This window comes from Panulirus ornatus, chromosome 2 (genome assembly GCF_036320965.1).
Source record: "Panulirus ornatus isolate Po-2019 chromosome 2, ASM3632096v1, whole genome shotgun sequence".
In the NCBI taxonomy this organism is placed as follows: domain Eukaryota; kingdom Metazoa; phylum Arthropoda; class Malacostraca; order Decapoda; family Palinuridae; genus Panulirus; species Panulirus ornatus.
In genome coordinates, this window is record NC_092225.1 from 77076584 (window position 1) to 77101000 (window position 24417).

Below are 24417 nucleotides of genomic sequence, written 5' to 3' on the forward strand. Positions count from 1 at the left end.
TCTGCTCTCTCAACCACACTCTTTTTATTACCACACATGTGAATAAGAGCAAGGTTATTAGGTACAGTAGGGTAGAGGGTCAAGTCAATTGGGAGGTGAGTTTGAATGGAGAAAAACTGGAGGAAGTGAAGTGTTTTAGATATCTGGGAGTGGATCTGGCAGCGGATGGAACCATGGAAGCGGAAGTGGATCATAGGATGGGGGAGGGGACGAAAATTCTGGGGGCCTTGAAGAATGTGTGGAAGTCGAGAACATTATCTCGGAAAGCAAAAATGGGTATGTTTGAAGGAATAGTGGTTCCAACAATGTTGTATGGTTGCAAGGCGTGGGCTATGGATAGAGTTGTGCGCAGGAGGATGGATGTGCTGGAAATGAGATGTTTGAGGACAATGTGTGGTGTGAGGTGGTTTGATCGAGTGAGTAACGTAAGGGTAAGAGAGATGTGTGGAAATAAAAAGAGCGTGGTTGAGAGAGCAGAAGAGGGTGTTTTGAAGTGGTTTGGGCACATGGAGAGAATGAGTGAGGAAAGATTGACCAAGAGGATATATGTGTCGGAGGTGGAGAGAACGAGGAGAAGAGGGAGACCAAATTGGAGGTGGAAAGATGGAGTGAAAAAGATTTTGTGTGATCGGGGCCTGAACATGCAGGAGGGTGAAAGGAGGGCAAGGAATAGAGTGAATTGGAGCGATGTGGTATACCGGGGTTGACGTGCTGTCAGTGGATTGAATCAAGGCATGTGAAGCGTCTGGGGTAAACCATGGAAAGCTGTGTAGGTATGTATATTTGCGTGTGTGGACCTATGTATATACATGTGTATGGGGGGGGGTTGGGCCATTTCTTTCGTCTGTTTCCTTGCGCTACCTCGCAAACGCGGGAGACAGCGACAAAGTATAATAAAAATAAATAAATAATCTCTCTTACCCTTTCATTACTTATTTTCTTTAAAATAAATTTCATTTCAGTATCTATTCTTCCAATATCATCCTTTAAAACTCCTTTTCTATTCTTTTTTAATATGTTTCTAGTGTTGTCTTGTGCTGATTCACTCAAATATAACTCATTCTTTTCACATCCTTAATATTCAGAGCATATTAAGGATCAATGCTTCCCTTGTATTAAAATCAGAACAAATAAAAAATACTTCAGTGAATGATCCAGCACTACTTTGAGTTTCTAAAACTATATGATGTGACAATGGATGGTAAATGAAATGTTAAAAGAATAGTCAACGTGTGTGCCATCCTAATCAGAAGCTGAGAGGTGTGTATGATGTATGAATTGTCTTTAACTTTTTTCTTTCCAAAAGTGACAATAAATATTCTTTGTGTATTTCATGGCAAAATAGTAAGCTATTTCAGTGGTCTCAAATGAAAACAGATTACAGTCTTTAACCTCAATCAGTTTAAATTCACATTCTAGAGAAAGGAAAAAGATTTCCAACTTTAGAAACTATATTCTGTGGAGTTTTGGCAATCAAAATCCTCTGAACTCTCTATACACTGCTCCCTTCTTGCAACATTTTCAGATCACAACTTAAATTCAGCATCTGGATACTTAATACCTACTTAAATTTTTTCCATGTCTTCATTTATTTCTGTAACATGTCAAAGACACTGCAGAAAACATGCAAAGCATCAAAATAAGTATGAAATTTAAGTTTACTTACATAAGATACTTTGATTGCTAATATGAAATGCACCACTGTAATGAAGTTGAATTCATAATCTACAATATCTTATTTCTGTTATAAAAGTTTCATTCTCAAGTCAAAAGTCTTAGCTATTGCAGAGTAGCATATCATATATTCAAGAATGCTGCGAACTCTAATACCATACTCTCAGTTCCAAGACCATGAAGGAAAGTTGTTCTTCCTCCTTCCACTTTACACAAGTACATTCCCAAAGAAACTATTTGCCTAAAAACTTTCACAACTTGAACTCTTATGGAGGACAAGTGAAGATGATACATTTCATACTCTGGAGGTATGAGATGATGTCACACTGAAGCAGTGAGACAGAAAGGCTGATACTCTCCAGTAAAGAGGAAAGAAGCCTGATATCAAACTGAACTACTCACTTCAATGTTAAATGCTCTTTTGCAGCAGCGAAAAAATCTGATATCTTATCAACAATTATACACAGTGAAAGTCATAGAAAAATGCCCATGATGTAGTTGCACCTTATTTCCTTAAAATAATGTTTGAATAGCATCATGTACATACTATACTAAATAACGTGTCTCCTCAATTAAGAAATTTTCATACATAAGTTAAGAAGCAGAGAAACTTGAACCTAATGCAGTGGATGTTAAAAATAAATATGGTTTATAATTTCTTTATAACAGAAATTATTAACACAGGAATAATGCAAAAAAATCATCTGTGGTGTCAAATTGTACAATAACGAATTTGCAAATATTTTTTCTTTTTGTCCTTCAAAATTTTATTTTGCATTTCAAGAGGCCTCACATTCAATATATCCTTAAAGGCAACAGGCAATATTAATATCATATTATTCAAACGTTTGAACTACATGAATAAAGGTGGAATATAAAATGGTGCAGGGAAAACTTCAAGGAAAAAACTAACCTTATAAAAGTTATTAAAAATATATAAGAATAAAATTACCTCTGCACTAATGCTAATGATGGAATGCCTCCAAAATTCAGATCATATCCTTGTATGCATATATGATCCTTTGGACAGGAAATAATTAAGTAAAATAATATAAAATATTTATTTGCATCAATAAAAATAAGATCATGTTTGCTTAGCAACAGACCTTAAATTTAATTTTCCAAATCAACTTGTTATAAATATCTAGTATTTCATTATACATGACATCTAGAACAACAGGTACTGTACCCTGCAACTGAGAATGCAGCAACATAAATTCATATGACCAAAGATATATGATCAAACTAGAAGAAAATTTCTGAAGTCACAATAATATTTTTCAAATACCAAATAAATTACCATTTCTGTATCACTGGTTCTTGCTCTCCAGTTGAAGTTGATGTAATGCTGCCTGCACTGTGCCATGCTTCTCCACCAAACCTGATTATCATACCTCAAGTCTCCACCATACCTGAATACCACTGCTTAATTAAGGGTTCCTTTACACTGCGGAGCACCACATAAACACACAATCTTCTCTTCTTCAATTGGGAATTTGTAATCATAAGTTATTTCTTCACCACACGCAATTGGTTGCTTTGAATAAATCACAATCTTCTTCTGAGTTTCTACAGATATGATCTTTGCATAGCAGTTTGGCTGAAATAAGAGAAAATAATTAAATCTAATCTTACATTATAATATCCTACACAAATTAAATTTTTGATAAAAACTAGTTGATAGACCTACTGGGCTAAGAGCCATCAACAATCCAGAATTATTCTGTTAGAAAAAATACCTTCAATAAAAGGAATGAAAAATACTACAAAGCACAACCTTAAAACTGAGATACTGTACACCAAATCCATTACAAAACATACCATTAAAAGATGTGGTATACCTTAGATTTTAACCATTGTGATTATGTACGGAAAACCAAGCTAAAAACTAGATACATGATATTTCCAATCTCTCAAAAGACTTTGTGAGTAGAATTAATACTCAAAAAAATTTTTGCTTAAAATTTTTTTCTCAATCATCATTCTAATTGTGAAGATATGACAGAAATAACCAAGTACCTCCATAAATGTCACCATATTCATCCCTCACTTCACCACCTTCCTATGTGTTTAATTATACCTAATACAGTCTTCCATTATCCAGAATGGCATCTCTAAACATTGATACCCTTACAAAAGACCTGTACTTTCACATCCTTCTCAGCCACATACCCAATCACTTCTTCCATCTTCATTATAATAATTTCCATTTTCTTTAAGGTTTCTCAATTATCCTTCCCATATCTATACATTCTCTAATGTTCAAATAATATCATCAACTTACCCTTAATTTTCAAGCCTTACACTAAAATCCCAATTCTTTACTCTATCCACTCTTCACACACCATATCTTCCTCACTCTCTGTTTCTAAATATCCGCTTCACATCCACACACAAAGAAAGACTGAATTTAGTCTTCCAGCAAACAATGCCTCAACTTCAAGCACACAACTTTGCCTTTTATAACCTTCTTCAGAATGTAAAAGACAAGCCTACAGAAGAACATCCTTTCAAATTTCCCAGCATCCACCTGTCTTCATTAAGAGTAAGAAAAGGCTTTGGAAATTCTTATCCCCTTCGAACCTCTTTACTAAGGCTGAATTACGTTTTCCAGCAAACAGTACTTTAAATTCAAACTCAAAACTTTACCTCTTATGACCTTCTACAGAATAATAGAGGCTAGCCTACAATTAAATATTCTCTTAAATTTCTCAACATCTACTCATGCTACATTTACAGTTCAGCCAAGGTATTTGAACTTCTTAATCCTTTCTAACATCTTGAACATTCAAATCAACTTCCTCTTCAAACTCCATCAACTTGCTGTTGCTGGTATTTACTCTCAAGTTCCTTTGAAACATTCTCTTTGCCTTCTGACTATGAATGCTCCATCAAATCTATCCTAAATGTGGCACTTGTTAATATGATGAAAATCTTATCATTTTTTTTTACCTTACTATTCAAAGGAGTTATTTATTTACTTATTCATTTTGCTTTGTCACTGTCTCCCGCGTTTGCGAGGTAGCGCAAAGAAACAGACAAAAGAAATGGCCCAACCCACCCTTATACACATGTATATACATACACGTCCACACATGCAAATATACATACCCATACATCTCAATGTGCACATATATATACACACACAGACACATACATATATACATGTGCACACTGTCTGCCTTTATTCATTCCCATTGCCACCTCGCCACACATGGAATACCATCCCCCTCCCCCCTCATGTGTGCGAGGTAGCGCTAGGAAAAGACAACAAAAGGCCCCATTCGTTCACACTCAGTCTCTAGCTGTCATGCAATAATGCCCAAAACCACAGCTCCCTTTCTACATCCAGGCCCCACACAACTTTCCATGGTTTACCCTAGACACTTCACATGCCCTGATTCAATCCATTGACAGCACGTCGACCCCGGTATACCACATCGATCCAATTCACTCTATTCCTTGCCCGCCTTTCACCCTCCTGCATGTTCAGGCCCCGATCACTCAAAATCTTTTTCACTCTATCTTTCCACCTCCAATTTGGTCTCCCACTTCTCCTCGTTCCCTCCACCTCCAACACATATATCCTCTTGGTCAATTGTTCCTCACTCATTCTCTCCATGTGCCCAAACCATTTCAAAACACCCTCTTCTGCTATCTCAACCATGCTCTTTTTATTTCCACACATCTCTCTTACCCTTACATTACTTACTCGATCAAATCACCTCACACCACATATTGTCCTCAAACATCTCATTTCCAGCACATCCACCCTCCTGCGCACAACTCTATCCATAGCCCATGCCTCGCAACCATACAACATTGTTGGAACCACTATTCCTTCAAACATAGCCATGTTCTCGACTTCCAAACATTCTTCAAGGCTCCCGGGATTTTCGCCCCCTCCCCCACCCTATGATTCACTTCCGCCTCCATGGTTCCATCCGCTGCCAGATCCACTCCCAGATATCTAAAACACTTTACTTCCTCCAGTTTTTCTCCATTCAAACTTACCTCCCAGCTGACTTGTCCCTCAACCCTACTGTACCTAATACCCTTGCTCTTATTCACATTTACACTTTCTTCTTTCACACACTTTACCAAACTCAGTCACTAGCTTCTGCAGTTTCTCACATGAATCAGTCACCAGTGCTGTATCATCAGCGAACAACAACTGACTCACTTCCCAAGCTCTTTCATCCCCAACAGACTTCATACTTCCCCTCTTTCATACTTCATATATTTTCATTTCCTGAGCTTGCATGGTAGCACCACGAATAGACAAAGAAACAGTCTCAATTGTTCACAACCATTCTCTAGTTGTAAAGTGTAATGCACTGAAACCACAGCTCCCTATCCACAAACAAGATCTACAGACCTTTCTGCAATATACCTCAGCTTCTTCACATGCCTTAATTCAGACTACTGAAAGCACATCACCCACTGTACACCCCACTGCTCCTATTCACTCTATCCCATACAAGTCTTTTACCCTTCTGCATACTCTGGCTTAAAGCACTCAAAACCTTTTCCATTCACCCCTTTCATCTCAATTTGGTCCCCCTCCCCTTCTCCCTGTTCCCTCCACTTCTGGTACTTTGTTCATTTTGTCAGTTTGTACACTGCTGACTGTAGAATTTTTTTTTTTTAGCAACTGCACCACTTTAAATATGCTGTTGATACAGCAATCATAGGGAAAAATGTAAATGATAATTGTAATTATTATACTGCACAGGTTAGTTACTGTGTTGAGAGGTGTAAAACAAACTATATGCACTTGAATGTAAAGAAAACTAAATAGACGATAACATATCTTCGGACAAAAGACTACATGTACCAGACTTAAATACAATTGAAGATGAAAATGTACAAAGAGTGAGTCAGTACAAGTATCTAAGCTTTATCATTGATGACCAGCTAAAAGGTGATGCAAAGACAGATAAGGTGTATAAGAAATGTAATCAAAGATTGTACTTTGTACATATCTTGTATAGTCTACATATAGACAACACAATAATTAAGAATTTTTATAGGTCAGCCATGAAATCAATTTTGTTTTTCAATTATCACCTGGTAGGGCAAGCTAAACAGTAAAGATAAAAATAAACATGAGATAATTGTTAAGAAAGCTTGGAAATAGGGTGCAAACACTAAAACAGATACCCTGAAGATCATGCAAGATGCAACCATCCTCTACACCAATACTATGTATTTTTAAGGTCAGGAAGAAGACTGTGTCTGCCTATAAAGCACATCAAGAGATTCAGGAAATCATTAGTATCAAAAAGCATTCTACTGTTCAACCATCTAAAGATTCTTTAACTCCTCTGTCATATAGCTTCTGAGTGCAATAGATGATTATGTGATATTTCATGTGGTACTTTTGTGTGATATTCTATAATTTCTATTTCATAATTCTTATACTTTTAATTTTGAATTGAACTTCTAGCCATAAAGAATTTCATTTCATATCATGTATGCAATTTGACAATACACATCTTATCTTATTCATCCTATAAGTCAACCTCTCTTAACTCACTCTCTCCATATGTCTAAGCCATTTCAGCATATCCTCTTTAACTCTCTCAAAGATATTCTTTTTATTACCACACCTCTCTCTTACCCAATCACTTCTTACTTATTAATCACTGTCCTCACACCACACATTGTCATCATACATTTCATTTCCAACATATTCACACTCTTTCATACATTCTCATGCATAGCCCATGCATTGCATCCATACCACACTTTTGGGAATTTTACACCGTCAAACATAACCATCCTCGCCCCTCTTAGATAGTGACCTCTCCTTCAACACTTTGCTCACTGCCCCCAGATCCTTTGCCCCCTCACCAACCCTATGAGTCACTTCAGCTCCCATGGTACCAATCACTACCATATGCACTCCCAATTACCTAAAACACTACACTTCCTCCTGGTTTTTTCCATAAACTTACTTCCCAACTAAACTCTCTCTTTGCACTCCTAAACCCAATAACCTAGCTTGTATTCACATTTCAACTAAACTTTCACCTTTCACACACTCTCCCAAATTCAGAAACCAACTTTTGCAGTTTTTAATTTAAATCTGCCATCAGTGCCATGTCATCAACAAACAACAAATGGCACACCTCCTAGGCCTCCTAACCTCAACAGGCTACATATCTGTCCCTTTCTTCAAGACCCTTGCATTTACCTCCTACACCACGTATTTCATAAACAAATTAAACAGGCATGGTGATATCACCTACCCCTAACAAAAACCCACTTTCACTGGGAACCACTCACCCTCCTCTCTCTATACACACATATGCATGATGCACTCTCTTGATAAAAACACCTCTCTGCTTCTAATAATTTTCCTCCCATACCATGTACTTGTGACTTCTTCCACAAAGCATTTCCATTTAACTCTCATATCCTTCCTCTAGATCCATAAATGCTATATACAAATCCTATCATTTCTCTATTTCTCACACACATTCTTCAGAGCAAAGACCTATTCACACATCCTCTACTTCCCTGCAACAAATTGTTACTCCCCAGTCTGATGCTCTGTGCATGTCACTAACCCCTCAATTATCACTCTTCACCACTAACCCCTAAATCACCACTACATCAGACACACTCAACAAACTTATACCACTGTAAGTTGAACATATACCTTTGTCCCTCTTTGCCTTTATAAAATGGTACTATAAATGCATTATGCAAATCCTCAGGCACATAATGATTCATACATACACTGAAAATCCAAACCAACTAATCAACAATGTAATCAACCCTTTTCTTAGAAACTTAACTGCAACACCCTTCGCTCCAACAATTTCCACATTATGCCTTACACAAGGCTCTCACCACCTCTTTTCTTGCCATCAAACCAGCACCCAACATTTGCCAACCTATCATCAAAAACACTCAATAATCCTTCAAAGTACTCACTCTATCTCATCTCTGTCTGTTACTACATCAACATTTGTTCTCTTGTTTTTCTCATAATATTAACTTCATTCCAAAACATATTCTTATTCTCTCTGAAGTTTGTTGACAATGCTCACTCAAACTCTTTTCATTTGCTTTCTCTTTCAGCTCCTGCATCTTCCTCATGACCTCCAACTGCCTTCTCTTTTACATCTCCCAATCACTCAAACTTCTTCCTTCTATGTACCTCCCATTTCTCCACGAGTAACTTAACTTTGTCATTTCACTTCTTGCAACCCTTTCTCACCTTCATACATCCCATCTTCTGCACACCACACAATTCTCTTGCATATATTAGCCCTGCTTCCCAAAATACCTCTCATTCCTCACCCACTCCCCTAGATTTGTTTACTTTCACCTTTTGCCATTCTACACTCAATCTTTCCTGTTAATGCATTGCAAAACACTCTTTTTCAAACTCCCTCACTTCCCCCACCCTCTTCTCTTCTCACCCTATCATCTTTTTTTTGAAAGCCTTTGCAAACCCTCACCCTTAATTCCATCAATGATCAGACATCTAAGCAGCTGTCCCTCACAGCACATTCACATCCAAGAGTTTCTCTTTTGCACACCTATGAATAAGTATGTAATCCAATAATACCTGCCTAACATCTTAACAACTCCATGTATACTTATGTATATTCCTATTTTCAAACCAGGTATTCAGTAAAACATGACATGTGTGGTGAGCTTCCCAAATGAAGATATATTCAGGATGCAACCATGCCAAAAATACAATGAATCACTCCTTAAGCCTAAATACATGTGGTTGAGAGAGCAGAGGGTGTGTTGAAATAGTTTGGATGGACATATGGAGAGAATGAGTGAGGAAAAATTGACAAAGAGGATACATGTGTCAGAGGTGAGGGGAACAGGGAGTAGTGGGAGACCACATTGGAGGTGGAAGGATGGAGTGAAAAAGATTTTGAGCGATCAAGGTAGTGACAGGAATGGATGAAGACAAGCAAGTAAGAATATGCACATGTGTATATATGTATGTATGTGTGTGTATGTATATGTTAATATGGGCACTTATGTACATATATGGGTATATCAGTGGATGAGCCATTCTTTGTCTGTTTCCTGGAGCTACCTCGCTGATGTGGGAAACAACAATTATGCATAATAAGTATTTTACTTATTAATTAATTTTGCTTTGTCGCTGTCTCCCGTGTTAGCGAGGTAGCGCAAGGAAACAGACGAAAGAATGGCCCAACCCACCCACATACACATGTATATACATAAACGTCCACACACGCAAATATACATACCTATACATCTAAACGTATACACATATATACACACACAGACATAAACATATATACACATGTACATAATTCATAGTCTGCTTCATTCATTCCCATCGCCACCCCTCCACACGTGAAATAACAACCCCCTCCCCCTACAAAGGCCACATTCATTCACACTCAGTCTCTAGCTGTCAAGTAATAATGCACTGAAACCACAGCTCCCTTTCCACATCCAGGCCCCACAGAACTTTCCATGGTTTACCCCAGATGCTTCACATGCCCTGGTTCAATCCACTGACAGCACGTCGACCCCGGTATACCACATCATTCCAATTCACTCTATTCCTTGCACGCCTTTCACCCTCCTGCATGTTCAGGCCCCGATCACTCAAAATCTTTTTCACTCCATCTTTCCACCTCCAATTTGGTCTCCCACTTCTCCTCATTCCCTCCACCTCTGACACATATATCCTCTTGGTCAATCTTTCCTCACTCTTTCTCTCCATGTGCCCAAACCATTTCAAAACACCCTCTTCTGCTCTCTCACCCACACTCTTTTTATTACCACACATCTCTCTTACCCTATTATTACTTATTCAATCAAACCATCTCACACCATATATTGTCCTCAAACATCTCATTTCCAGCACATCCACCCTCCTCCGCACAACTCTATCTATAGCCCATGCCTCGCAACCATATAACATTGTTGGAACCACTATTCCTTCAAACATACCCATTTTTGCTTTCCAAGATAATGTTCTCGACTTCCACATATTCTTCAACGCTCCCAGAACTTTCGCCCCCTCCCCCACCCTATGATTCACTTCTGCTTCCATGGTTCCATCTACTGCCAAATCCACTCCCAGATATCTAAAACACTTCACTTCCTCCAGTTTTTCTTCATTCAAACTTACCTCCCAATTGACTTGTCCCTCAACCCTACTGTACCTAATAACCTTGCTCTTATTCACATTTACTCTCAGCTTTCTTCTTTCACACACTTTACCAAACTCAGTCACCAGCTTCTGCAGTTTCTCACACGAATCAGCCACCAGCGCTGTATCATCAGCGAACAACAACTGACTCACTTCCCAAGCTCTCTCATCCACAACAGACTGCATACTTGCCCCTCTTTCTGAAATTCTTGCATTTACCTCCCTAACAACCCCATCTATAAACAAATAAAACAACCAAGGAGACATCACACACCCCTGCCCCAAACCTACATTCACTGAGAACCAATCACTTTCCTCTCTTCCTACACGTACACATGCCTTACATCCTCGATAAAAACTTTTCACTGATTCTAACAGCCTGCCTCCCACACCATATATTCTTAATACCTTCCACAGAGCATCTATATTAACTCTATCATATGCCTTCTCCAGATCCATAAATGCTACATACAAATTCATTTGCTTTTCTAAGTATTTCTTGCATACATTCTTCAAAGCAAACACATGATCCACACATCCTCTACCACTTCTGAAACCACACTGCTCTTCCCCAATCTGATGCTCTGTACATGCCCTCACCCTCTCAATCAATACTCTCCCATATAATTTCCCAGGAATACTCAACAAACTTATACCTCTGTAATTTGAGCACTCACTTTTATCCCTTTTGCCTTTATACAATGGCACTATGCAAGCATTCTCCTAATCCTCAGGCACCTCACCATGAGTCATAAATATATTAAATAACCTTACCAACCAGTCAACAATACAGTCACCACCTTTTTTAATAAATTCCACTGCAATACCATCCAAACCTACTGCCTTGCCGGCTTTCATATTCCTCAAAGCTTTTACTACCTCTTCTCTGTTTACCAAATCATTCTCCATAACCCTCTCACTTTGCACACCACCTCGACCAAAACACCCTATATCTGCCACTCTATCATCAAACACATTCAACAAACCTTCAAAATACTCACTCCATCTCCTTCTCACATCACCACTACTTGTTATCACCTCCCCATTAGCCCCCTTCACTGAAGTTCCCATTTGTTCCCTTGTCTCACACACTTTATTTACTTCCTTCCAAAACATCTTTTTATTCTCCCTAAAATTTAATGATACTCTCTCACCCCAACTCTCATTTGCCCTCTTTTTCACCTCTTGCACCTTTCTCTTAACCTCCTGCCTCTTCCTTTTATACATCTCCCACTCATTTGCATTATTTCCCTGCAAAAACTGTCCAAATGCCTCTCCTCCTCGAAGGCTCAAATTAGGGGGGTCTAAATGTGTGTGGATGAAACCAAGATGAGAAAAAAGGAGAGATAGGTAGTATGTTTGAGGAAAGGAACCTGGATATTTTGGCTCTGAGTGAAACGAAGCTCAAGGGTAAAGGGGAAGAGTGGTTTGGGAATGTCTTGATAGTAAAGTCAGGGGTTTGTGAGAGGACAAGAGCAAGGGAAGGAGTAGCACTACTCCTGAAACAGGAGTGGTGGGAGTATGTGGTAGAGTGTAAGAAAGTAAACTCTAGATTGATTTGGGTGAAAATGAAAGAGGATGGAGAGAGATGGGTGATTATTGGTGCATATGCACCTAGGCATGAGAAGAAAGATCATGAGAGGCAAGTGTTTTGGGAGTAGCTGAGTGAGTGTGTTAGTTTTGATGCACGAGACCAGGTTACAGTGATGGGTGATTTGAATGCAAAGGTGAGTAATGTGGCAGTTGAGGGAATAATTGGTGTGCATGGGGTGTTCAGTGTTGTAAATGGAAATGGTGAGGAGCTTGTAAATTTATGTGCTGGAAAAGGACTGGTGATTGGGAATACCTGGTTTAAAAAGCGAGATATAAATAAGTATATGTATGTAAGTAGGAGAGATGGCCAGAGAGCATTATTGGATTATGTGTTAATTGATAGGTGCATGAAAGAGAGACTTTTGGATGTTAATGTGCTGAGAGGTGCAACTGGAGGGATGTCTGATCATTATCTTGTGGAGGCGAAGGTGAAGATTTGTAGAGGTTTTCAGAAAAGAAGAGAGAATGTTGGGGTGAAAAGAGTGGTGAGAGTAAGTGAGCTTGGGAAGGAGACTTGTGTGAGGAAGTACCAGGAGAGACTGAGTACAGAATGGAAAAAGGTGAGAACAAAGGAGGTAAGGGGAGTGAGGGAGGAAAGGGATGTATTTAGGGAAGCAGTGATGGCTTGCGCAAAAGATGCTTGTGGCATGAGAAGCGTGAGAGGTGGGCAGATTAGAAAGGGTTGTGAGAGGTGGGATGAAGAAGTAAGACTATTAGTGAGAGAGAAGAGAGAGGTATAATAAGTATATATAAACAATATTCATTCATTTATCATACATAATCGCTATTTCCCGCATCAGCGAGGTAGCACCAGGAAACAGACGAAGAACGGCACATCAACTCATTCTATTTTCATTATATTTTGTCTCTGTCTCCCACGTTAGCGAGGTAGCGCAAGGAAACAGACGAAAGAATGGCCCAACCCATCCACATGTATATACATACATGTCCACACACGCACACATACATACGTATACATCTCAACGTATACATATATATACACACACAGACATATACATATATACACATGTACATAATTCATACTGTCTGCCCTCATTCATTCCCATCGCCACCCCGCCACACATGAAATGACAACCCTTTCCCCCACATGTGCCAAGGTAGCACTAGGAAAAGACAACAAAGGCCACATTCGTTCACACTCAGTCTCTAGCTGTTATGTATAATGCACTGAAACCACAGCTCCCTTTCCACATCCAGGCCCCACAGAACTTTCCATGGTTTATCCGAAATGCTTCACATGCCCTGGTTCAATCCACTGACAGCATGTCGACCCTGGTATACCATATTGTTCCAATTCACTCTATTCCTTGCACGTCTTTCATCCTCCTGCATGTTCAGGCCATGATTGCTCAAAATCTTTTTCACTCCATCCTTGCACCTCCAATATGGTCTCCCACTTCTCCTTCTTCCCTCCACCTCTGACACATATATTCTCTTCATCAATCTTTTCTCACTCATTTTCTCCATGTGTCAAAACCATTTCAACACACCTTCTTCTGCTCTCTCAACCACACTCTTTTTATTGCAACAAATCTGTCTTACCCTTTCATTACTTACTCAATCAACCCACCTCACACCACATATTGTCCTCAAACATCTCATTTCCAACACGTCCACCCTCCTCCGCGCAATCCTATCTATAGCCCATGCCTTGCAACCATATAACATCACTGGAACCGCTATTCCTTCAAACATACCCATTTTTTGCTCTCCAAGATAACGCTCTCGCCTTCCACACATTCTTCAATGCTCCCAGAACCTTCGCTCCCTCCCCACCCTGTGACTCACTTCCACTTCCATGGTTCCATCAGCTGCCAAGTCCACGCCCAGATATCTAAAACACTTCACTTCCACCAGTTTTTCTCCATTGAAACTTATCTCCCAATTAACTTGTCCCTCAACCCTACTGAACCTAATAACCTTGCTCTTGCATTTACTCTCAACTTTCTTCTTCAACACACTTTACCAAATTCAGTTACCAGCTTCTGCAGTTTCTTGCCTGAATCAGCCACAAGCAATGTATCATCAGCGAACAACAACTCACTCACTTCCCATGCCTTCTCATCCACAACAGACTGCATACTTGCCCCTCTCTCTACAACTCTTGCATTCACCTCCCTAACAACCCCATCCACAAACAAATTAAACAACTATGGAGACATCACACACCCCTAGCGCAAACCAACATTCACTGAGAACCAATCACTTTCCTCTTCCTACTCATACACATGCCTTACATCCATGTTAAAAACTTTTCACTGCATCTAGCAACCTACCTCCCATGCCATATACTCTTAAAACCTTCCCCAAAGAATCTCTATCCACCCTATCATGTGCCTTTTGCAGATCCATAAATGGTACATACAAATCCATCTGTTTTTCTAAATATTTCTCACATGCATTTTTCAAAGCAAACACCTGATCCACACTTCCTCTACGACTTCTGAAACCACACTGCTCTTCCCCAATCTGATGTACATGCCTTTACTCTCTCAATCAATACCCTCAAATACAATTTCCCAGGAATACTCAATAAACTTATGCCTCCGTAATTTGACACTCAACTTTATCCCCTTTGCCTTTGTACAAAGACACTATGCATGCATTCTACCAATCCTCAGGCACTTCATCATGATCCACACATTCACTGAATATCCTTATCAACCAATCAACAGCACAGTCACCCCCTCTTTTTTTTATATATTCCACTGCAACACCATCCGAGTTCGCCACCTTGCCGGCTTTCATTACCACATCTCTGTTCACCAAATCATTCTCCCTGACCCTCTCACTTCACACAACACCTCGACTAAAACACCCTATATCTGCCACTCTGTCATCAAACACATTCAGCAAACCTTCATAATATTCACTCCATCTCCTTCTCATTTCATCACTACTCGTTATTACCTAACCATTTGCCCCCTCCACCGAAGTTCCCATTTGTTCCCTTGTCTTACGCACTTTATTCACCTCCTTCCAAAACATCTTTTTATTCTCCCTAAAATTCAATGACACTCTCTCACTCCAATTCTCATTTGCCCTTTTTTTCACCTCTTGCGCCTTTCTCTTGACCTCCTCCCGCTTTCTTTTATACATCTCCCAGTCATTTGCAATACTTTCCTGCAAAAATCATCCAAACACCTCTCTTCTCTTTCACTAACAATCTCACTTCTTCATCCCACCATTCACGACCCTTTCTAATCTACCCACCTCCCACCTTTCTCATGCCACATGAATCTTTTGTGCAATCCATCACTGCTTCCCTAAATACATCCCATTCCTCCTCCACCCCACTTATGAAGCAAGTATGAATATGTACATATGTACATATGTATATGTCTGTGCATGTATATGTATGTATACATTGAAATGTATAGGAATGTATATATGTGTGTGTGTGTGGGTGTTTATGTATATGCTTGTGTATGTGGGTGGGTTGGGCCATTCTTTCGTCTGTTTCCTTGCACCACCTCACTAACATGGGAGATGGTGATTAAGTATACTTGCTGCCTTCATCCATTTCTGTCGCCACCCCACCACACATGAAACAGCACACACACACACACACACACACACACACACACCCAGCAAGGTAGCACCAGGAAAAGACAAAAAAAAGCCACAATCGTTCACACTCAGTCTCTAGTTGTCATGTGTAATTCACCAAAACCACAGCTTCCTCATCCAGGCCCCACAAAACTTTCCATGGTTTACCCAAGATGCTTCACATGCCCTGGTTCAATCCAATGACAGCACATCCACCCGAGTATAGCAGACCTTTTAATTCACTCTATTCCTTGCACACTTTTCACCCTCCTGCATATTCAGGCCCTGATAGCTCAAAATCTTTTTCACTCCATCCTTCCAACTCCAATTTGCTCTCCCACTTCTCCTTGTTCCCTCCACCCCTGACACATATATCCACTTTGTCAATCTTTCCTCACCCGTTCTCTACGTGTCCAAAACATTCCAATACACTCCCTTCTGCTCTCTCAACCACAATCTTTCTTATTACCACACATCAGCGCTGGTGGCTGATTCATGTGAGAAACTGCAGAAGCTGGTGACTGAGTTTGGTAAAGTGTGTGAAAGAAGAAAGTTAAGAGTAAATGTGAATAAGAGCAAGGTAATTAGGTACAGTACGGTTGAGGGTCAAGTCAATTGGGAGGTAAGTTTGAATGGAGAAAAACTGGAGGAAGTAAAGTGTTTTAGATATCTGGGAGTGGATCTGGCAGCGGATGGAACCATGGAAGCAGAAGCGGATCATTGGGTGGGGGAGGGGGCGAAAATCCTGGGAGCCTTGAGGAATGTGTGGAAGTCGAGAACATTATCTCGGAAAGCAAAAATGGGTATGTTTGAAGGAATAGTGGTTCCAACAATGTTGTATGGTTGCGAGGCGTGGGCTATGGATAGAGTTGTGCGCAGGGGGATGGATGTGCTGGAAATGAGATGTTTGAGGACAATGTGTGGTGTGAGGTGGTTTGATCGAGTAAGTAATGTAAGGGTAAGAGAGATGTGTGGAAATAAAAAGAGCGTGGTTGAGAGAGCTGAAGAGGGTGTTTTGAAATGGTTTGGGCACATGGAGAGAATGAGTGAGGAAAGATTGACCAAGAGGATATATGTGTTGGAGGTGGAGGGAACGAGGAGAAGTGGGAGACCAAATTGGAGGTGGAAAGATGGAGTGAAAAAGATTTTGTGTGATTGGGGCCTGAACATGCAGGAGGGTGAAAGGAGGGCAAGGAATAGAGTGAATTGGATCGATGTGGTATACCGGGGTTGACGTGCTGTCAGTGGATTGAATCAGGGCATGTGAAGCGTCTGGGGTAAACCATGGAAAGCTGTGTAGGTATGTATATTTGCATGTGTGGACGTATGTATATACATGTGTATGGGGGTGGGTTGGGCCATTTCTTTCGTCTGTTTCCTTGCGCTACCTCGCAAACGCGGGAGACCGGAAAAAAAAAAAAAAATCTCTCTTACCCTTTCATTACTTACTCGATCAAACCACCTCACACCACATACTGTCCTCAAACATTTAATTTCCAACACATCCACCCTCCTCTGCACCTCCCTATCTATAGCCCATGCCTTGCAACCATATACATTGTTGGAACCACTATTCCTTCAAACATAACCATTTTTGCTCTTCGAGATAATGTTCTTACCTTCGACACATTCTTCAATGCTCCCAGAACCTTTGTCCCCTCCCCAACCCTGTGACATATATTTTTTTCATACACATCTGCCATTTCCCACATTAGTGAGGCAGCATTAAGAACAGATGATTGACCCTTTGAGTGAAAATCCTCACCCAGCCCTCTTTCCTGTTCCTTCTTTTGGAACAGTAAAAACTGGAGGGGAGGATTCACCCCTCCTCAACCCTATTTTCCAGCCCAAACCCCTCCCATCTTAGTCACCTACAAAGAAACACAGGGAATACGGAAGTAGGATTTTTTTCCTCCCCTACCACCACTATATGTACGTAAAATATATATATTTTAGTTTTTAATACCTTGCTAACACGGGAATTAGCAAACAGTAATATTTTTTCTGACAATGCCATTTCCTGTGTCAGCAAGGTAGCATCAAGAACAGATGACTGAGTCTTAACAGTGAATATCATCATTGGGCCCCTTCTCTATTCCTTCTTTTGGAAAAGTAAAAAGAGGAGGGGAGGATTTCCACCACTTTCAGTCACCTTCTATGTCATGCAGGAAAGTATTCTTTCTCCTCATCCCCTGGGATAATATTTATATCTATATATTCATCTATTCATTTATCAAACTTGATCATTGTTTCCTGCATCAGAAAGGGAGTGTCAGGAAACAGATGAAGAAAGACCCATCCATTCATATACACACATATATACATACATGCACATACACATACATAACATATCAACATATACACATACACATACATATACATATATACACATGTACATACTCACACTTCCTTGCCTTTACCCATTCCTGGCACTACCCTACCCCACAGGAAACAGCGTCACTAACCCCTGCTTCAGCAAAGTAGCGCCAGGAAAAGACAAAAAATGCCACATCCGTTCACACTCAGTCTCTAGCCGTCATGTGTAATGCACCAAAACCACAGCTCTCTATCCACATCCAGGCCCCACAGAGCTGTCTTTCCATGGTTTATCCCAAACATTTCACATGCCCTGGTTCAGTCCATTGACAGCAGGTTGACCCCAGTATACCACATCATTCCAATTCAATCTATTCCTTGCACACCTCTCACCCTCTTGTATGTTCAGGCCTTGATTGCTCCAATTCTTTTTCAACCCATCCTTCCACCTCTAATTTGGTCTCCCACTTCTAGGGCCTTGTTCCCTACACCTCTGACACATATGTCCTCTTGGTCAATCTTTCCTCACTCATTCTCTCCATATGTCCATACCATTTCAACAAACCCTTTTCTGCTCTCTCAACCACACTCTATATTTCCAAACATCTCTCTTACCCTTTCATTACTTACTCAATCAAAACACCTCACACCACATTTTTTTTTTTTTTTTTTTTTTTTTTTTTATACTTTGTCGCTGTCTCCCGCGTTTGCGAGGTAGCGCAAGGAAACAGACGAAAGAAATGGCCCAACCCCCCCCCCATACACATGTACATACACACGTCCACACACGCAAATATACATACCTACACAGCTTTCCATGGTTTACCCCAGACGCTTCACATGCCTTGATTCAATCCACTGACAGCACGTCAACCCCTGTATACCACATCGCTCCAATTCACTCTATTCCTTGCCCTCCTTTCACCCTCCTGCATGTTCAGGCCCTGATCACACAAAATCTTTTTCACTCCATCTTTCCACCTCCAATTTGGTCTCCCTCTTCTCCTCGTTCCCTCCACCTCCGACACATATATCCTCTTGGTCAATCTTTCCTCACTCATTCTCTCCATGTGCCCAAACCATTTCAAAACACCCTCTTCTGCTCTCTCAACCACGCTCTTTTTATTTCCACACATCTCTCTTACCCTTACGTTACTTACTCGATCAAACCACCTCACACCACACATTGTCCTCAAACATCTCATTTCCAGCACATCCATCCTCCTGCGCACAACTCTATCCATAGCCCACGCCTCGCAACCATACAACATTGTTGGAACCACTATTCCCTCAAACATACCCATTTTTGCTTTCCGAGATAATGTTCTCGACTTCCACACATTTTTCAAGGCTCCCAAAATTTTCGCCCCCTCCCCCACCCTATGATCCACTTCCGCTTCCATGGTTCCATCCGCTGACAGATCCACTCCCAGATATCTAAAACACTTCACTTCCTCCAGTTTTTCTCCATTCAAACTCACCTCCCAATTGACTTGACCCTCAACCCTACTGTACCTAATAACCTTGCTCTTATTCACATTTACTCTTAACTTTCTTCTTCCACACACTTTACCAAACTCAGTCACCAGCTTCTGCAGTTTCTCACATGAATCAGCCACCAGCGCTGTATCATCAGCGAACAACAACTGACTCACTTCCCAAGCTCTCTCATCTCCAACAGACTTCATACTTGCCCCTCTTTCCAGGACTCTTGCATTTACCTCCCTAACAACCCCATCCATAAACAAATTAAACAACCATGGAGACATCACACACCCCTGCCGCAAACCTACATTCACTGAGAACCAATCACTTTCCTCTCTTCCTACACGTACACATGCCTTACATCCTCGATAAAAACTTTTCACTGCTTCTAACAACTTTCCTCCCACACCATATATTCTTAATACCTTCCACAGAGCATCTCTATCAACTCTATCATATGCCTTCTCCAGATCCATAAATGCTACATACAAATCCATTTGCTTTTCTAAGTATTTCTCACATACATTCTTCAAAGCAAACACCTGATCCACACATCCTCTACCACTTCTGAAACCGCACTGCTCTTCCCCAATCTGATGCTCTGTACATGCCTTCACCCTCTCAATCAATACCCTCCCATATAATTTACCAGGAATACTCAACAAACCACATATTTGTCTTCAAACGTTTCATTTCCAACACATCCAAACTCTTTTGTACAACCCAGTCTATAGCCATGCCTCACAACCTATAATATTGTTGGAACTACTATTCCTTCAAACATATCAATTTTTGCTCTCTCCTTCCTCACATTCTTCATTGCTCCCAGAACCTTTGCCCCCTCCCCCACCTTCTGACTCACTTCTGCTTCGATGGATCCAATCGCTGTTAAGTCCACTCTTGGATATCTTAAACACTTCACTTCCTCTAATTTTTCTCCATTCAAACCTACATCCCAATTAACTTATCTCTCAACCCTAATGAACCTAATAACCTTGCTCTTATTCACATTTACTTTCAGCTTTCTCCTTTCACACACTTTTCCAAACTTAGCCACCACTTCAGCAGTTACTCACTTGAATCAGTCACCTGAGCTGTATCATCGGCAAACAACAACTATTTCACTTCCTCTCTCCAAAACTCTTGCATTTACCTCCCTAACAACCCCATCCACAAACAAATTAAACAACCATGGGGTCATCACACACCCCAGCCGCAGACCGATCTTCACTGGGAACCAATCACTCTCCTCTCTTCCTATTCGCACACATGCCTTCCGACATCCTTAGTAAAACCTTTTCTCCGCTTCTAGCAGCTTACCTCCCACACCATATACTCTAATGACCTTCCACAAAGCATCTCTATCAACCCTGTCATATGCTTTCTCCAGATCCATAAATGCTACATACAAATCCATCTGTTTTTCTAAGTATTTCTCACATACATTCTTGAAAGCAAATACCTGATTCACACATCCTCTACCACTTCAGAAACCACACTGCTCTTCCCCAATCTGATGCTCTGTAAATGCCTTCACCCTCTCAATCAATACCCTCCCATATAATTTCCCAAGAATACTCAACAAACTTATGCCTTTGTTGTTTGAACACTCACCTTTATCCCCCTTGCCTTTGTACAACTGCACTATGCATGCATTCTGCCACTCCTCAGGCACTTCACCATGATCCATACATATATTCCTTCAAACAACCAGGCCCTCATTGCCCAAAATATTTTTCACTTCATCTTTCCATTTCCAATTTAGTGTCCCTTTTCTCCTTGTTCCCTGCACTTCTAACATATATATATATATATATATATATATATATATATATATATATATATATATATATATATATATATATATATATATTTACCAGGAATACTCAACAAACTTATACCTCTGTAATTTGAGCACTCACTCTTATCCCCTTTGCCTTTGTACAATGGCACTATGCACGCATTCCGCCAATCCTCAGGCACCTCACCATGAGTCATACATACATTAAATAACCTTACCAACCAGTCAACAATACAGTCACCCCCTTTTTTAATAAATTCCACTGCAATACCATCCAAACCTGCTGCCTTGCCGGCTTTCATCTTCCGCAAAGCTTTCACTACCTCTTCTCTGTTTACCAAATCATTTTCCCTAACCCTCTCACTTTGCACACCACCTCGACCAAAACACCCTATATCTGCCACTCTATCATCAAACACATTCAACAAACCTTCAAAATACTCACTCCATCTCCTTCTCACATCACCACTACTTGTTATCACCTCCCCATTTGCGCCCTTCACTGAAGTTCCCATTTGCTCCCTTGTCTTACGCACTTTATTTACCTCCTTCCAGAACATCTTTTTATTCTCCCTAAAATTTAATGATATTCTCTCACCCCAACTCTCATTTGCCCTTTTTTTCACCTCTTGCACCTTTCTCTTGACCTCCTGTCTCTTTCTTTTATACATCTCCCACTCAATTGCATTTTTTCCCTGCAAAAATCGTCCAAATGCCTCTCTCTTCTCTTTCACTAATACTCTTACTTCTTCATCCCACCACTCACTACCCTTTCTAATCAACCCACCTCCCACTCTTCTCATGCCACAAGCATCTTTTGCGCAATCCATCACTGATTCCCTAAATACATCCCATTCCTCCCCCACTCCCCTTGCTTCCATTGTTCTCACCTTTTTCCATTCTGTAAATTATATGGGAGGGTATTGATTGAGAGGGTGAAGGCATGTACAGAGCATCAGATTGGGGAAGAGCAGTGTGGTTTCAGAAGTGGTAGAGGATGTGTGGATCAGGAGTTTGCTTTGAAGAATGTATGTGAGAAATAATTAGAAAAGCAAATGGATTTGTATGTAGCATTTATGGATCTGGAGAAGGCATATGATAGAGTTGATAGAGATCCTCTGTGGAAGGTATTAAGAATATATGGTGTGGGAGGAAAGTTGTTAGAAGCAGTGAAAAGTTTTTATCGAGGATGTAAGGCATGTGTACGTGTAGGAAGAGAGGAAAGTGATTGGTTCTCAGTGAATGTAGGTTTGCGGCAGGGGTGTGTGATGTCTCCATGGTTGTTTAATTTGTTTATGGATGGGGTTGTTAGGGAGGTAAATGCAAGAGTTTTGGAAAGAGGGGCAAGTATGAAGTCTGTTGGGGATGAGAGAGCTTGGGAAGTGAGTCAGTTGTTGTTCGCTGATGATACAGCGCTGGTGGCTGATTCATGTGAGAAACTGCAGAAACTGGTGACTGAATTTGGTAAAGTGTGTGGAAGAAGAAAGTTAAGAGTAAATGTGAATAAGAGCAAGGTTATTAGGTACAGTAGGGTTGAGGTTCAAGTCAATTGGGAGGTGAGTTTGAATGGAGAAAAACTGGAGGAAGTGAAGTGTTTTAGATATCTGGGAGTGGATCTGGCAGCGGATGGAACCATGGAAGCGGAAGTGGATCATAGGGTGGGGGAGGGGGCGAAAATTCTGGGGGCCTTGAAGAATGTGTGGAAGTCGAGAACATTATCTTGGAAAGCAAAAATGGGTATGTTTGAAGGAATAGTGGTTCCAACAATGTTGTATGGTTGCGAGGCGTGGGCTATGGATAGAGTTGTGCGCAGGAGGATGGATGTGCTGGAAATGAGATGTTTGAGGACAATGTGTGGTGTGAGGTGGTTTGATCGAGTGAGTAACGTAAGGGTAAGAGAGATGTGTGGAAATAAAAAGAGCGTGGTTGAGAGAGCAGAAGAGGGTGTTTTGAAGTGGTTTGGGCACATGGAGAGGATGAGTGAGGAAAGATTGACCAAGAGGATATATGTGTCGGAGGTGGAGGGAGCAAGGAGAAGAGGGAGACCAAATTGGAGGTGGAAAGATGGAGTGAAAAAGATTTTGTGTGATCGGGGCCTGAACATGCAGGAGGGTGAAAGGAGGGCAAGGAATAGAGTGACTTGGAGCGATGTGGTATACCGGGGTTGACGTGCTGTCAGTGGATTGAATCAAGGCATGTGAAGCGTCTGGGGTAAACCATGGAAAGCTGTGTAGGTATGTATATTTGTGTGTGTGGACGTATGTATATACATTTGTATGGGGGGGGGGCCATTTCTTTTGTCTGTTTCCTTGCGCTACCTCGCAAACGCGGGAGACAGCGACAAAGTATATAAAAAAAAAAAAAAAAAAATATATATATATATATATATATATATATATATATATATATATATATATATATATATATATATATATATTTTTCTTAAGTTGGACGCTCTAGTCATGAAAAGAATCCACATCAAGGTTAGACCTTAAGTGAACACAGAGAGGATTAAGAAAGGGAATAGGGGAAACAAGGGAAAGCATTTACAAATTTTGGAGGAAGTGGAAAAACCTTTTAAAATGTGCCAGGTCATAGTTCTTAGGAAAGATGAGAGAAGAAACGGTATAGAGGTTCAAAGCTTTGAGGAGTGGGGAAAGATTCAGTTATCAAAATGGCCCACCCTTCAGTTGCCAATGGCTGCACAGTAATCATGTGACACAGCAGTTTGCCAAGTATTGTGTACTCTACTTAGTAGTGGGGGCATACAATCAGCAAGCACTCGGAAGTCGAAACCAAAGTAATA

General features: G+C 40.5%; 1 protein-coding gene across 1 annotated transcript in view; it reads right to left on the reverse strand.

Moving 5' to 3' along the window:
• Nucleotides 1-2719: 2719 nt before the first annotated feature.
• The window catches only part of Set1 (SET domain containing 1), a 350690-nt gene continuing 328992 nt past the window's right edge, over nucleotides 2720-24417 (reverse strand). Inside the window, 1 exon segment of the mRNA XM_071668303.1 lies at nucleotides 2720-3274. Coding sequence (XP_071524404.1) covers nucleotides 3101-3274 — 174 coding nt within the window. The 3' untranslated portion in view covers nucleotides 2720-3100.